General features: G+C 39.0%; 1 protein-coding gene across 3 annotated transcripts in view; it reads right to left on the bottom strand.

Moving 5' to 3' along the window:
- The window catches only part of si:cabz01101003.1 (ubiquitin carboxyl-terminal hydrolase CYLD), an 82279-nt gene extending 67606 nt beyond the window's left edge, over positions 1-14673 (bottom strand). For all 3 annotated transcript variants that reach the window (XM_039745908.1, XM_039745899.1, XM_039745917.1), the window contains exon 1: positions 14137-14673. In XM_039745908.1, the coding sequence (XP_039601842.1) occupies positions 14137-14337 (201 nt within the window). In that variant the 5' untranslated portion in view covers positions 14338-14673. The remainder of the gene's footprint in view (positions 1-14136) is intronic.
- Positions 14674-15772: the final 1099 nt, after the last annotated feature.

Raw genomic sequence — 15772 nt, 5'->3', positions numbered from 1 at the left:
TAGCTCATATAACCAGAAATATAAACACCTGATATATTTTCAAATATTAAAAATATACTATCTGAATATTTAATTAATATTTTTTTTAAAAATTGGTATGTTTTTATATAATATGCTACTGTGGCTGTCCGTTTGTATTTCCAGGATTTTAAGTCACCTGTGGCTCGCAAACCGTTTCACCTCTTGACCTGAAATTTGGTACAAATATACTATGTGACCTCTACTGTCTGCTTTTGGGTTGATGATTTTTATTACTCTTTTTATTTTTATTTCATTCTATTGTAGAATCAACTCTCGGCAACAGCAAGCCGTTTTCATACCTACCACCTTTGCTGTCACTTCCTCTAACTCTTCATATCTTAAATCATTCTTGAGGCAGATTGAACACTTAAGTGCCAGCTTAACTGAAAATTTAAGAAAAACGTACTAAGTAATTGCAACACAAAAACTGACTTAATCAGTTTTAACGCGAAAAGATGCTGACAAAAGAAGAGAAGAAGTGGGCCGCTAGAGTGAAGAAAACAAGCTACTCACAAAGCAGCAAGCACATCAACCTCTGAGCAAACGAATGCTAAACGTACAGAGAAAGAGTAGGAAAGCTATAAGTCAAGTGTATTCACTGCACGTTATTGTGCAGTATGCTGTTACTGGTTTTAAAATAATTCAACTTAAAAAGATAAGGGTTCGACTTTCTCAAGTGGAGCCTGTGCTTACAGCCCATTACCGTGGAGCTTGGTTGGCATTCGCTTTAGAACGCCACAATTAGCAGCTCCTCTTTTGGTGCCCTGTTCTCTTCACAAATGAGAGCAGGTTGACACTGAGTACATGTGACAGACATGAAAGAGTCTGGTGAACGTTTTACAGCATGCATCATCATTCAGCATGACCAGTTTGGTGGTGGGTCAGTAATGATCTGGGGAGGCATATTCCTTGAAAGGTCGCACAGCCCTCCATGTGCTAGGCAACGGTACCCTGACTGCTGTTGGGTATTGGGATGAAATCTTCAGAGTCATTGTCACACCTTATGCTGGTGCAGTGAGCCCTGGGTTCCTCCTGGTGCAGGACAATGCCTGGCCTCATGTGGCAAAGAGTGTGTAGGCAGGTCCTGGATGACGAAGGCATTGATGCCATTGACTGGCCCACATGTTTCCTAGACCTCAGTCCAATTGAGAACCTCCGGGATTTTAGGGATTGGTGCAACTGACACCTCCAAGTGGTACCAGAGACTGTCCAGGAGCTCACTGATGCCCTGATCCAGGTCTGAGAGGAAAGCTCCCAGGACATCATCCACCATCTCATTAGGAGAATTCCCAGATGTTGTCAAGAGTGTGTACAGGCACGTGGGGGCCATATACACAGAGTCACATTATGAGCTGCTGTGATGAAATTCACACAAGTTGTATCAGCCTGTGATTCCAATTTTTGACTTTGATTTTCGGTGTGATGTTAAATCTAGCCCCCAGTGGGTTGGTGATTTTGGTTTCCATTGACCAATGTTACATCGTTTTGTTCTCAACGAATTATACAGCATTACTCAGCAAAAAGTTTCCACTTGAATATTTCGTTCACTGAGATCCGATATGTGTTTCAAATGTTCCCATAACTTTTTTGAGTAGTTTACTATGTGTATAAACTAAAATGTATAATATGAATAAGCCCTTATTTTAAATCAAGCACTTGTTTTATTATATGATTCTGCACCACTTAAGACATTATCATTTTGAAAGTATAATTTCACCAATATACAGTAGTTTAAGCACTGATAAGCACTGAATTGCACTGAGCCTCAGATAGTAAAACACTGAGTCTTACATGTAACTACTCCACCAATATAAAATGACACCCTGAAAGCTGATGCCAAAGACTGGGTGCAGGATTAGCAAGAAGAAGGCGCAGTTGAAAAGGATAGGAGACAAAGATGGCCAAAAAATGCCAAAAGGTGTTAGCCATTAACATAATGAATAAGGGGCATGAATGGGCATAACCCAGTGAGGAGTTGTCATGACTGAAGGGGGATCAGATAAAAGCAGCAATATGCTATTAGGTGTTGTCCGTTAAGCATAAGCAGGAGTGTCAGAATATCCTATCTATGTTAAGCTATTTATAAAAATGTCTTCCAACCCAGAAACAATGGTTTTCTCTGTGGACAGAGCACGGCTGTTTCGTATCTTTAATAAACGTGAACTAGAAACCAGAAGGCTTTTGGACTCTGTGGGATTTCCTGGCTTTGGATATTACTGATTTAGAATTTTATCCTACAAAAAAAAAAAATCACACAATAATAATGTGAAACTCCAAGAACTGAATGCTCAAAAATTCACAAATGCATCCTAGGTCCATCTTCAAAGACATTTAATTGAAGTTTCACTAAGCTTTATGTCCATTTAATTGCCCTCAGATTCCCAGCATTCACTGTTGCGTTGTGAATCATATTCTGTTCTCTTTATTCCAAATTACTGCCTTTGACTCTGGATTTATGACTTTGAGTACCAATTACATCAGAGTATTCTTTTTTTCAGAGAAAGAAAAAAATTGCACAAAGTACAATATTTCATAATCAGCCAATATCCTGACAAAATTATTCTACAGAAATTCACAACTTTCAGGTGGGTTGTTGTTATTTAGTATCTCATAAGCAGACTCCAAGCCTCAAGCAGTACAATTAAAGGTCCCCCAAAGTTGTGCATGAAGAAACAGGCACACAGAAGCTTCAAAGCCGAGTCTTTCAACATCATCACAGTTTAGTTGATAACGTTAATGTTTAAATTGTGCTTTTATTTTCTCCTGGTTTTGTGCTGCATACTGATGACATCATTTGGATTGTCATGTCAATATGTGTACTTGTGATGTCACGATGCCCATTTTATAGAAGACTGTGCTACATGCCCATTCACTGCCTGCACTTTCTCCCAAAGGGAAAACATTTTGTTTATCTTGAGAAAACCAGTTAGCACCAGCATATCTTTTATTTTTGCTTATTTCTCTGACCTCGTCAGTCTGTTTGTTTTGTCTGTGACTCAATCACTCCTCTTTCCAGACTACTCTTCCTGATTTGCCTATAAAAGTTCTCTACCTTACTCTAGTAAACTGACCTTTTTGTCCACTTCTAAGGAATCACTGACTTGTTCACAACACTCATGTAAAGTAGTGCATGTAAGTAAATAAGTGATGCAAAATGTATTTTGAATTTTAAAGACCCTGTAGTTAGGATATAACTGGTTGGATAAAGGATGGATGGATGTATTGTAAAAGCTGGTGCCCTGTCCAGGATATGTTCTTGTCTTGTGCTCTATGCTGGGAAGGATAAGCTCCAGCACCATACAGCCCAGTTCAGTACTAAGCGGGTTAGAAAATGTCTGACTGTACTGTAAATGATTTTTGTTTGTCTATGTACACAGTCACAATCATCCATTAATTGGATTGGGAAGGAGTGAGGGGGGACCATCATTGACTGAGGCTGTGTCTACAATGATCAAATTCCACCCCATATAAACCAGAATCTTTAATTACCAACTCCCAAAGCAGAGATTAGCCATGGCTGACTTCTACAAGTACATCATAAAACTACAGGAACTAGACCTAGGATGTCTTTGTGATTTTTAAAAAAATTACAAACTTACATATTGCCATGTGTATTTCAAAACGATTACTTTCTTTATTGTTTCATATATTATAATTTGGGGTGATGTGTTGGAACAGTGGCAGCACAGATGCCTTGCAGTAAGGAGAGCAGGGCTTGCATTCTGGGTGGAGTCTGCATGCTCTCCTCATGTCCATGTGGGTTTCCGCCAGGTGCTTCAGGTTCCTCCCACAGTCCAAAGACATGCAGGTTATGTGACTTGGCAATGCTAAATTGGCCCAGATGTGTGTATGTGTTTGCCTTGTGATAGACAGGGATTGTTCCTGCCTTATGCCCTATGATTGCTGGAATAGGCTCCAGCTACCCCATGACCCTGCCCCTCAAAACATATGTGGTTAGCAAGTGGAAGAAGCATGTAAAATAAAAGTTGAGGTGCCAACTTGGTCGCCCCCATTTAATATAATTAATAACAAAAACTTTGCTCATAGGCCGACAAAATGAACAAAGAATCCCAATTGAGTATGACCACTCCTGGCTGCTCACAAAAAGGTTTTCTCTCCCAATTGTTTTAGTTTTGTTGGACCTCCCTCCAGCAGCTTGCCCATATCACTAAGTGTTACTTCCTTCCATTGCAGTATAGGCTTTAAGGTACTCTGACCAGAAGGGGCAGAGTCAGTTCCCCTTTTATAGGGAGGGAGATCTTCTTAACACTGTGGGGGAAGAAGGAGACGACAATGTTAGCGATAGCACCTCCTCTAGCCGTGGGGTGCTGTTGCGTACCTTGAATAAGCCCGGAAGGTGATCGATCCTCTGACGCACATGCATGACGTAAAGTTAATCAAACTACAGGAACGTTCACCTTGATGTAATGACAACACATGCCAACTTCTATTATAACTTTTGGAGTATAAACATTTTAAAGTTACAATAATAAACTTTCTACAAGGTACACTTTGAATACTTTTCCAAATTAACAGTTGATATTGCTAATAACCCTCAGATTTTACTTGGAACAACAATTAATTACTTTGACAACTAAGAAGTCTGAATTGTGTAATGCAAGAGCTCAACCATTATAATACTGAGAGAAGGCTTTAAACACATACAAGGGAGCCGTTTCAGATAAGGAAGACCGAAGTTTCAATGTAAGGTAGTTATATTCACTAGTCATGGCACCAGAGAGTGGTAACGTGTTGCATGTTGAATAGCCATGCAAGTAAGAATTTCATGGTACTCTGCAAATGTCACAATACTCATTCAATATACATAATTTATAGAATTGCACTCCATATTTGTAGCATTAACTTCAGAAATTTCTTTAGTAATAAGCAAAATTACAGATTGTGCAGTCAGCTTCCAAATCATACTGTGTCACATTTTCACTTAACTGTGTAAAATGTAACTGATGAAGACATTCTGCATCTGATTTCCATTATTGCGCATAATTGATAAGTACTTATTGCCACTGTTAATTTTCTATTAAAGAATTGCAGACCAATTTCCAATTTAACTTTGTCAATTGTTTTATTAAAACTGTAAATATACAATTTTTGTCTTATCCTGAAAAAATAGAGACTTTATGAAAGATTGTGTTCTTTTTCAGCCTTGTCACAGCTCATAAGCTAGCTTAACTCAACTTATAAATGGTATTCTGGTCTCCTTGATGCAGGACATGCCCCTGTTATGTTTTTAAACTAAAGTCTATTGGTAATAGCATTCCCAATTAATAATATGCTGTGCCGACTTCATTGCCATATACAGTGCTTTTTGGTCCAATAAAAGGATGGATTCCACAGCACACGTTTTATGCATCTGGATTTTTTTAAGACAACAGAGGACATAAAGGTGTTGGTGAGGCTTCATGAAAATAGCCAAGGTGCATTGTGCCTGCTTTAGATCTTCAGTGATGGGACAGTCCAAGCATTTTAAAGCTGCAGGCTCTTTACACTGTATTCTCTCTAATGCAGATCTGCTGCTTCCTGGTTTGAAGATACCAAAGGCCCATTTATACTTTACACATCTGTGTAACTGCAAAGGTTCACGTGACGTAAATTTTGTAACCAGTCATGTCACATGGATGTGCACAGCTGGAAGCACTTGCTTCTAGAGTTTTCTGTCTGTGCGGTCCTGTACCCACTTTTGTGTGTTGAATGTGCATGCACTAGACATCAAAACATGGATGTGTTCGAAGAGTAGTCAAGTGTGCGTGCATGGAACGATTCTTTATTACTGCAGTGCCACACATGCACGAATGTAATATAAATAGAACAAGGTACTCAACTTCTGTCTGTGACCGCATTTGCAGCTGTCTGCATTTGTTTAGTTTTGAATAATTAATGTTCCTTAAGGGAGAGATTGTCCGTCATACTACTGGGTCAGAATGTCAAACTCTTCTTTGTAAACCACATCATTTTGTTGATGATCAGGCCTATGATAGTGGTGTCTTTGGGCAATTTAATGCTGAACCTGAGCTGTGTCTGCTCACACAGTCATAGCTGAACAAAGAGAGAAAAGCATAGACTTATCACACAACTCTGTGGGATGTCTGCTTTGAGAACCATCGTGGAGGAAGTGAAGCTGCACACAGACAATCCTGATTTAAGAAAAGTAACTTTAAGGGGACATTCAACTGCTAATGTGTCCAGTGTCAATACTATTTAGAGCAATAATCATCAACACTTGATTTATAAGGACTATAGAAAGAGGGTTGTGTATTTATAAAGTATACAAGATTGATTTTTATTTTATTGTATTAGCCTTCTAAATATCAGTCTAATCTTAAACTTTACCACTTGCATATCCTTTTATAAAAGCAACAAATACAGTGTGAGATATCGACACGAGTTAAGTGTTAAAATGAGTCCACAAACTTCCTCTTGAAACAAAAGGTCTATTTCTTTTAAAATGAGCAAGAGAGTAATGACTGGCAAATTCTTCTTGGTCTGTGTCATGTCAAAAGTCTGAATGCTGCATCATGTTCCTGTACAACTGCAGGAAAAGGGGAAGCAATAAAAAAACAAGATGATAAAAATCAATATTTTTATGGCACATAAAAATAGACTTCCCTGCATAGTAAAAAAAAGGTAATAATGCTTCTGTGGCTTTGCTATCACACTTCTCTTACTGCCGAGTTTTCAAAGGTGGACAAACTATAAAGTTATAAATATCTGGTCAAATATCCTACAATTATTCTTGGCTGTTTATATTTTTGGAGGAAAATATCCATAGTTATCTGCTATTTCATTTTCCTATAATTTTGTCTAATTTGATCTACCATGAATACTGGCTGTTATGTACAACCGAGTTTTTCTTTTTTAATTGCTTGTTTGAATCGGGTGGCACATTAGTGTAGTGGCTAATGATGTTGCCTAACAGACCCAGATTACTAGGTTTATATCCCATCCCAGTAATTTTAAGAGGTATCTGTAAGTTTTCCTAGTTTCCAAGTGAGTTTTCTTGAGAACTTGCTGATTGCTAAACATTTGCTCACTTGGAAATAAAGCTACTTTGGAGAATGATATTACATTAAGTACAAAATGTGTGTTTTCTTACCAGTAAATCTTCTTAGAAAATCTGACACAATTCCTTTACCCAAAGCAGCACCAAATGGTTTTACATTATTTCATACATCTAGAGATGCTGGTCAAGGAGGTGGGTGGGAAGGTGATTTGGCAGGAATAGTGACACAGTGGAATTGAACCTATGACCTTAAAGTGAAACATAAAATTCACTCAAGTTCACTTCTCATTTCAGAAAATCCTAACCATGGTGAAACCTTACACATGACGTGTGAAGCACTGGAAATGTGTGTTTGTCTATTGGAGAATCAAACCTTCAATCTTTCTTAGAAAAGCCCAACACTTTATCCACTGAGCCAACATCGCCAAATCACTGAAAACAGTATTTCGCCAAATTTATATATAAATGATGAAAAATGGGTAAAATTAAAAAAAAAAAAAATTGTTTGTATACATTAGTCTCAAATCTTCGACCATTTGATTGAACTCACTAACAACTTGACCTCTGCTGCTTAACTGTCAGATTGAAGTAATTTGACAAAACTTCAATATCAAGTCATCAAATTTTTTTTTAAATTAATTTATCTACATTAATCTTGAACCCTCAACCGTTTGAACAAAAGTCCAACATGCTAACCTCTTGACCAACACTGATAATTTTTCAAATACAGGTGGAATCCCGTTATAACGAAACTCTAAGGACCATAAAAATATTTAATTATAACGGAAATTACATTATAAATAATATGGGGATAATATGTATAGTATCATGGCGGGGCCACTGGCGATTCGCTATGTCTAACAGCAGAGCTGCTCTGTTGCATCTGGTAAACAGTAAACCAAGGGGAAAGTGGAGATCCTACTGCTGACACCTATGTGACCGTAAGCAAGTCACTTCATCTGCCTGTGCTCTAATTGGAAAAACAAAAAAAATAAAACTGATTGTTTTTCGCCTCGCAGTTAAGAGACCCGGGTTCTCTTCCCAGGTCCTCCCTGCGTGGAGTTTGCATGTTCTCCCCGTGTCTCCGTCGGTTTCCTCCCACAGTCCAAAGACATGCAGGTTAGGTGGATTGGTGATTCCAAATTGGCCCTAGTGTGTGCTTGGTGTGTGGGTGTGTTTGTGTGTGTGTCCTGCAGTGGGTAGGCATCCTGCCCGGGATTGGTTCCTGCCTTGTGCCCTGTGTTGGCTGGGATTGGCTCCAGCAGACCCCTGTGACCCTGTGTTCGGATTCAGCAGGTTGGATAATGGATGGATGGATGATTGTTTTTCAAATGTTGTAAGTTACCTTGAATAAAGGCATCAGTCCAACAATAAGCAAAAATTATTAAATCCTGAGAGATTAAAACAAGACTGGAAAAAGATCTCACAAAATATACCATGCTTTTTAAACCAAATTCTCAACTCCTTTTACCTCAGTTGCATTTTGTGTCTTCTTTTTGTCTAATGCTATATCTCCTAAACAGTTTTAGGAGAAACATTTGTGACAAAGATGATTTTTTAAAATTAAACATAAATGCAAATCTCTTAAGTCTCATGAGCCAACAAAAATTAACCTTTGAACAGGAAAATTTTCATGTGGACATTTTTTCCAGATTTTGTGAAACTGCCAGCAAACAGGGCAGCGCAAAAAAAAAAAAAAAAAAACCAACTGGACCAAGAAACTATTCACTTCGCACAGGAAATACCTTGTTGAAAATAAAATGGCACTGATTGACAGACTGACAAGGTCAAAATACAAAATCAGCATCTTGCTGCTGACCAATCACTTTTGCTTTAAAAAGCTTGTTTAACAACAAAGTGATACAAACCTTGCAAAAGTTACTGTATAATAAGGCAGCTAACTGATAATGCAATTCATTGGCAACTATTTTCATCATTGATTAGTATGGATGACAATGATTGGTTGTTGCAGACCTAACAGGTTGTATTGTGAACCAAAATTAGCATATAAGGCACTGTGTTTTTTGAAGGAAATTAAGAAAAGAGGCAAAACAAGAATGTAAGTGTTTGTGTGGATCACAAACACTTGACCAAAATCGGCTTTTCACATGGGAAAAAAAAAACTGGATGCCAGTTAAAGGGGAGGCCCCTGCTGATTTGCATACATAGCACCTCCTAAATGGAAATGTCATCTACAATAAGAATTAGGTGAAAAAGTCAGTTTGTATTAGAATTTTGTTTTTAAATATAACTTCATTTAAAAAATGTAAAATTGATGATTTAATTCATGACAAAGACTGAAAAAAGAGCTGTTGCCTCAGTCATGATTTTCTACCTTAAACTGTAGATAGAAACTATATTTTTAAAAATACAGGCCTTTTCTCTTATAGACTAAATGATCTCTGTGAAGCCTCTTTCACATTTTAAATTCCGGAGACCAATTGTTCTTAAGGTCATATGTGTTCATAATCAGCCTGCGACTTAATGATGTATCTTTAACAGTAACGGCCACAGTGCCACAAGTGGAGGATTTACTAGATGTGGTAGATCTTGGATGGCAGTGATATCAGCTTGCAGGTGTAAGAGAACACATTTTATGTTAAGCTATTTTATGTAAGTATTTCAAAATGCAGATTTAAATTATCAATTGATTTTTGCAAGGAGTCCTCAAAACATTTCAGCTATAGCTTAACATTGTCAAATATGCTTTGCCCAATTCAAGATGGAGAGTGTCACAAATGAGGTGATGCTAATTGAGAAGCAGACATCAAGATATAAGGTATTTTCTAAAGCAATCACCCAGGATGAAAGCAAAGGTCAGTACATGAAACGCTCTAGTGAGCTAGGTAGAAGTTGAAACTGAAACCAAAATGACTCATATAATATTGAAAGGATTTTGGTTTTACTTCTCCAGAAAACTCTTTCACAAACTCATACCTTTAAAGTTTTTTCATTTTAAATTTAGGATGAAATTTAATATGCATTTTAACCTTTTATAATGCAAAGTAGTGATATAATCATGCTGGCATCACCAGCATAACTTTGTTTAGGGAGACGACTGGCTTCTTAAGACCAAAGTGAAAAGTATGCAGTTTATGGATTAACATTCATGAAAGTCTTGTGTTCCATTCTGAGGAAAATGCCAGCTGTGTAGAACAATACTGTATTCAGGAAAGCTTGGTTTGGTTAGTTTTCAGGAAAACAAAACAGTTTTTGAGCTAAGGTTGTTATAATCATTAATCATGGTGCCAGAGAATGGTGATATGTTGCATGTTGATTAGCACACGCAAGTAAGAATTTCACTGTACTTTGTACTTGAGACCCTATAAACCTAGCATGAAATGTCCTTCACAAGGAAATTCCAAATAAAAACAAACCTGCAAGACAGTGAAAATACATGCAAAAGCTAAAGAAAATGACATCAACAAATAAATAATGTATCCCTGACAGAATGGAGCCACAGCCTTTCCAAAGGACAGCATTAGTTGGACGAGGCGCCAAAGCTGTCGGCACCAAGCCAATTTAGAATCTCCAATCAGATTCTCAGCATGTCTTTAGGATGTGGGTAGAAATTCTGAGGAAAGCCCTCGCAGATACGGAGAGAACATGTGATCATGTACCAGATCTGAACGCAAGGTACAGAATCCATGAGGCCATATCAGCAAAACCTACCTGTGTCACTGTCACTCCTAAACCTTACTTTAGCAGTGAAGCACAGCATAGGGATGAGTGTGGTTGGAGTTGTGGCCACACTATACAAACCAATATAACAAATGCTGCCTTAGAAACACAAATGGCATTGTTAAAGATCTCAGCCATTCTGCATTGACACTTTTGTCCCTTCTCAGTTTGGGGCCATCGACACTTACAAAAGTAGATAAAGGGAACATTTGCATCTTTGGGTCATAAAGCTGCTCACCATCTGTATTCATTGTCTGTTTTTGATATTATACCAGTGTCACTAGTGTATGTGTGAGACAGGCAAGTAAGAATTGTATAGCATTGTCTACACATGACAATAAACACAAACTTGAGCATGTGCTGTGCTGCCTTCATGCTCTAGTGCAGCTGGCACTATTGACCAATGGCGCATTGAAAAAATGTAACTTCCCTTAACTATCTTCCATTTATTTAGGCTTCCTCAGCTTATGCACCTGCCATAGGCCAAACATCAACTACTCAGCCTTCAGCCACTTCCATCAAATGACAAAATATAAAACTAGTCACGTGTGAGGCAGCTTAGCTCTGACTGTCTACCAGCAATGTTATATAGCCATCATACTCTTATGGAGTACCCTGCTAATCTGGTTGTACAGCTGCGCAACTCAAATAATGAATGACTGGAGCCATTAATGTAAGATAAGAAGGGATGGGTACAATAAAACAAGAAAATTCATCATTTATCTGTAAAATGGTTCTTCTGAGAAAAAAAAAAAAAAGATTAACGTGAAAAAATCTTTCATAGGAGTGGGCAGGTGACACCATGAAACCATACCTATAACCATGCACAGGGGAGAAGAGTAACCAAGATTCAGAAAGATAACTACTAATACATTTGTTCTCCAAAAAGCATGCGTCTGAACATTTTATGGCATGGGGTTAAGTGTGTACTGGAGTTGTTGACTTTGAAAAACAGCACATGACTCCTCCGCTTCCTGCCAGCAATCCACCAGTCATGTGCAATTGTTAAAAAATATAATTTATTATTTATTAATCTTAAAAATCAGTATTAGAACATCTACACATTACTTTATTGACCTGATTAATTCAATTTTAAGATTGTGCAAAGGTGCAGTCTATCCGGACAGCTCTGGGTTCAAGGCAAAAGGCAATACTGAGCATGGTGGTGCCTGTTCATTGCTCATAAATGCATCGTCACTCACTCAGAGTCGCCAAATATCAAACTCATTTCTTTAGGAAAACTAGATTTCCCAGGGAAAAACATTACATTTTTGGAATTTTGGGATATTTGAATAACCGGTTGCAACCAAATAGCTGATGTTTTAAATGACATCTTTAATATTTAATTGAGAGAATGTTTTGGTTCCATCTGCTTCAAAGGGACAACAGCTATCCCTGTGCCTAAGAAAATTGTCTGATTGACTACAGACTGGTGGGACTTTTTCCTTGCACTTTATGCCAGTATGAGTATATTAGAAGGACAACACAGGTACGAGAGTTTGGTGACAAAGTGAGAGAGGCTAGATCGAGATGGTTTGGGCATGTGCAGAGGAACGATGAGGAGTACATCAGGAAAAGAATGCTGAGGATGGAACCGCCAGGCAAGAGGAAAAAAGGAACAACAAGGAGCTTTATGGATGTAGTGAGGGAGGACAAGAAGGCAGTCAGTGTGGCAGAAAATGATGTAAAAGACAAGGATAGATGAAGATGAATGATCCACTGTGGTGACCCCTAAACAGGAGGACCCGAAAGAAGAAAAAGAAGACTGGATGGGATGCGTCTGTAAACTGCCACTCTCTAGAGATGTTCTATGGGGTTTAAATCTGGGGTTCAGCTGGGCCAGTGAAGAACAGTCAAAGACTTGTCACAAAGCCACTCCAGAGTTGTCTTGGCTGTGCTCTTCTTCTCATTGTTGGCCTGAAATGTAAGCAGTCACCTCAGTCTGAGGTTGCATGTCTTCTAGAGAAGGTTTTTTTTGTTTTCCCAAGCACCTCTCTGTAATTGGAAGCATTCAAAAAATTCTGACCAGTCTCCCTTTCCCTGCAGGTATATGAGCAGTGCCTGGTCTTGGCTAAGCATCGTACGTGCAGTTCAGCCCAAACATTTCAGTTTTTGTCTCATCAGACCAGAGAATCCTTTAAATGCTGTTGGCCAAACTCCAAGTAGGTCGTCATGTGCCTCAGAGGTGGCTTTCATTTAGCCACTCTAGCACTTCTAACTGACTGATGGCATACTGACGAGATGTACTGGTTCTGCCATCTCAGCAGTGGGCTTCTGAAGCTCTGCTAGAATGACCATTGGATTCTTAGTCACCTCCCTGATCAAGGCACTGGGCCAGACAACCAACACTAGGAAGAGTCCTGGTGGCTCCAAACTTCTTCCATTTCACAATTATTGATGCTACACTATTTCTAGGAACACTCGAAGCTTTAGAAATGGTTTCTCCCCTTGCTCTGATATAAGCCTCACCACAATTTGATCAAGTGGGTCTACAGAGAGTTCCTTGGACTTCATGGCTTAGTTTGTATCCTGACATGCAGTGTGAATTGTGAGACCTTCTATACACAGCTGTGTGCTTTTCTAAACTATGTCCCATCAGTTTAGTTTGCCACAGAACTCCAAACAAGTTCTAGACACACTTCAAGGAGAATTAAAATAAACAAGAGACACCTGACCACAATTTGGATTGCTTCACCAAAGGGTCTGAATACTTGTAGAAATGAGATTTACATTTTTGATTTTTCATAAATTTGCAAAACCTTTTGAAAATAGCTTTTCATGGGTTGCTGAATGGAGATTGATGTAGAAAAAATGGCACATTTCTAAATTTATAATTAAATCTACAACACAATAAAGTGTGCAGGAACTGAAGGGGTCTGAATTTGTATACACATTTTACTCAACTGACTTAACAAACCTTTTAGTAGACAACCCTTTTGTTAATACATCCCAGTTCTAAAGAGAATGGTAAATTTATATTTTACAAATTGGGCTTCCATGTTTGTAAAGCTGTGTCGACTAATTGATTGCCAGCTCAGCAACCTGTAAACTTCTGGTTTATAATCTTAACAATTTAGGCCACACTGGTCAGAGCTTGTGGGTGGGGGGAGAACAGGATATCACTGCATTGATACAAGACGGCAGGTAGTTAAGCCCGTCCTTTCTTTTTGCTTATTTTATTTGGACTGTGTTGACAGCGACTGCATTTAGATTGCACTTATGACAACCAACGACATAAATATACATGAATTTAATCCTGCAGTTTACTTAACAATTATTGTGGGAAAAAGGTCACTCAGATAGCAAGCGTTAATAAGCGGCATGCACTTAAGGAATAAATGTTATACATCTATTAGCATACCAAACGTATTCGAACATACAAAATGTTTATCAATGTGTCCAGTTTAAAGACTCACCTTGACCCATAACTGCTCCACTCGATTGCGCCTCTGCCCTCCAGCACCGGACGGACACATCTCGTACACTTGTTCCTGAGCCTGACAAAGATACCCCTGTGGTATGAGAATGGTGCCCTCCAGATGGTCCGTAGCTTGGTAGTCAGACCTCACCAAATACATTTTTGAGGGGTGCAGTGAGCGCTCAGAGTTGTTACTCATCTTCGGTGAATACCCACTAGGTCACGTACAAAAACTGGCTTAGCTCTCTCTCTCTGTGCTTCTCGAGTGTCTGTGTCGTTAGCACAAAAACAGACCTGAGGAAAAGTAAACAGGGAGGGAGACGTCCAGTTCCCCGCGTGTTCCGCCGACTGTGAAACGTACTGGCTTAAACTAACTAGCTTTACAAAACTAAAATTTGAGTTTTTTTAAAGCTGCTGAAATAACACACTGAATTGTCTCTGCATTATTCCAGAAAGTTCAGTACACCGTGAACGGCTGCGCCGGTTCAGCATTACAGAGCCCGAGAAACAAGCTTGTTGTGTCTAAACTACTGTACTTTCTTAGGGGAAATTTTCTTGATTGGCAGGATTTAGAAACCAATCATAAATCAAATAAGTGCGGGTGCGCCCGGACCATCCAATCGTATAGGAGGAGAGGTGGAACCTTTCGGTCTGGGAAATTCCAGCGTTTCGAGGGTTGGAAAGTTCTTTTTGCCCGTTAGGGAAGACCCAAAATCACAGTATTTGAACAGATTCCTGACTTATGTTTCCGAAACCACACAAAAACAAGCTTTTTAATTTTTTTTCGAGGAGTGGGTAGCGTTTCCCAACTCGCGTCTATTGTCGTGGATTTATTTAAGGTACGCCAGTTTCCTCCTTCATCTCCAGAGACGTGCTGGTGAGATTATGTAGCAGTTTCAAATCGGCCCATATTTGACTGTGTGTGCAAGTGTGTGTGAGTTTTTCTTGCGATGCCCTCAAACCCTGACTAGGGTCTGACTGGCACCCGGTGCTGTCAGAACGAGCTGCAGCGACCGGCAACCCTGAATTGGATTAAGTGAGTTTGAAAATATATGCACGTTTTAATTCAATAGTAATTTACACACGCATCCTAAAATATAAATGCCGAGGTTACATTTTTTGGGGTGGTGATTTAAAAACAGAAAGTAACGAGTTCATTCGTTGGGGCAGTTACTGGAATGCAGCATGCGATATACTGTTCAAAACAATTAAGGGAACTCTTAATCATCACGGTCTTAACACCACGCCATTGAAGCTTCAGGGATATCAGTGTGTCCAGTTAGGAAACTTAAGCGATTGTGAATCAACTTCGCCTGTTTTGGTGCAAATGAAAGAGACAACTGATGCACTGGAGAGGCAACAGCAAGACAAACCCCAAAAAAGGAATGGTTTTGCAGTTGATGGCCACAGTCAGTTGCTCTCTCCTTATCCTTCCTGACTGAGTCTTCTTTAGTTGCTAGTGTCCTCGTCACTACTGGTAGCATGAGGCGGTTCCTGCAGCTGATTCAGGTTGCAGAGGTAGTCCAGCTCCTCCAGGATGGCATATCCATATGTGCAGTCGCAAGAGCATGGAGGAGATACTATACATTTATATTAATCATTTTCAAAGTGCTTTGTTCTGCTGTCTGTTTAAA

This window comes from Polypterus senegalus, chromosome 1 (genome assembly GCF_016835505.1).
Source record: "Polypterus senegalus isolate Bchr_013 chromosome 1, ASM1683550v1, whole genome shotgun sequence".
Taxonomy (NCBI): Eukaryota; Metazoa; Chordata; class Cladistia; order Polypteriformes; family Polypteridae; genus Polypterus; species Polypterus senegalus.
Note: the sequence above shows the minus strand (reverse complement) of the source record. Positions and strands in the feature narration are given on the sequence as shown.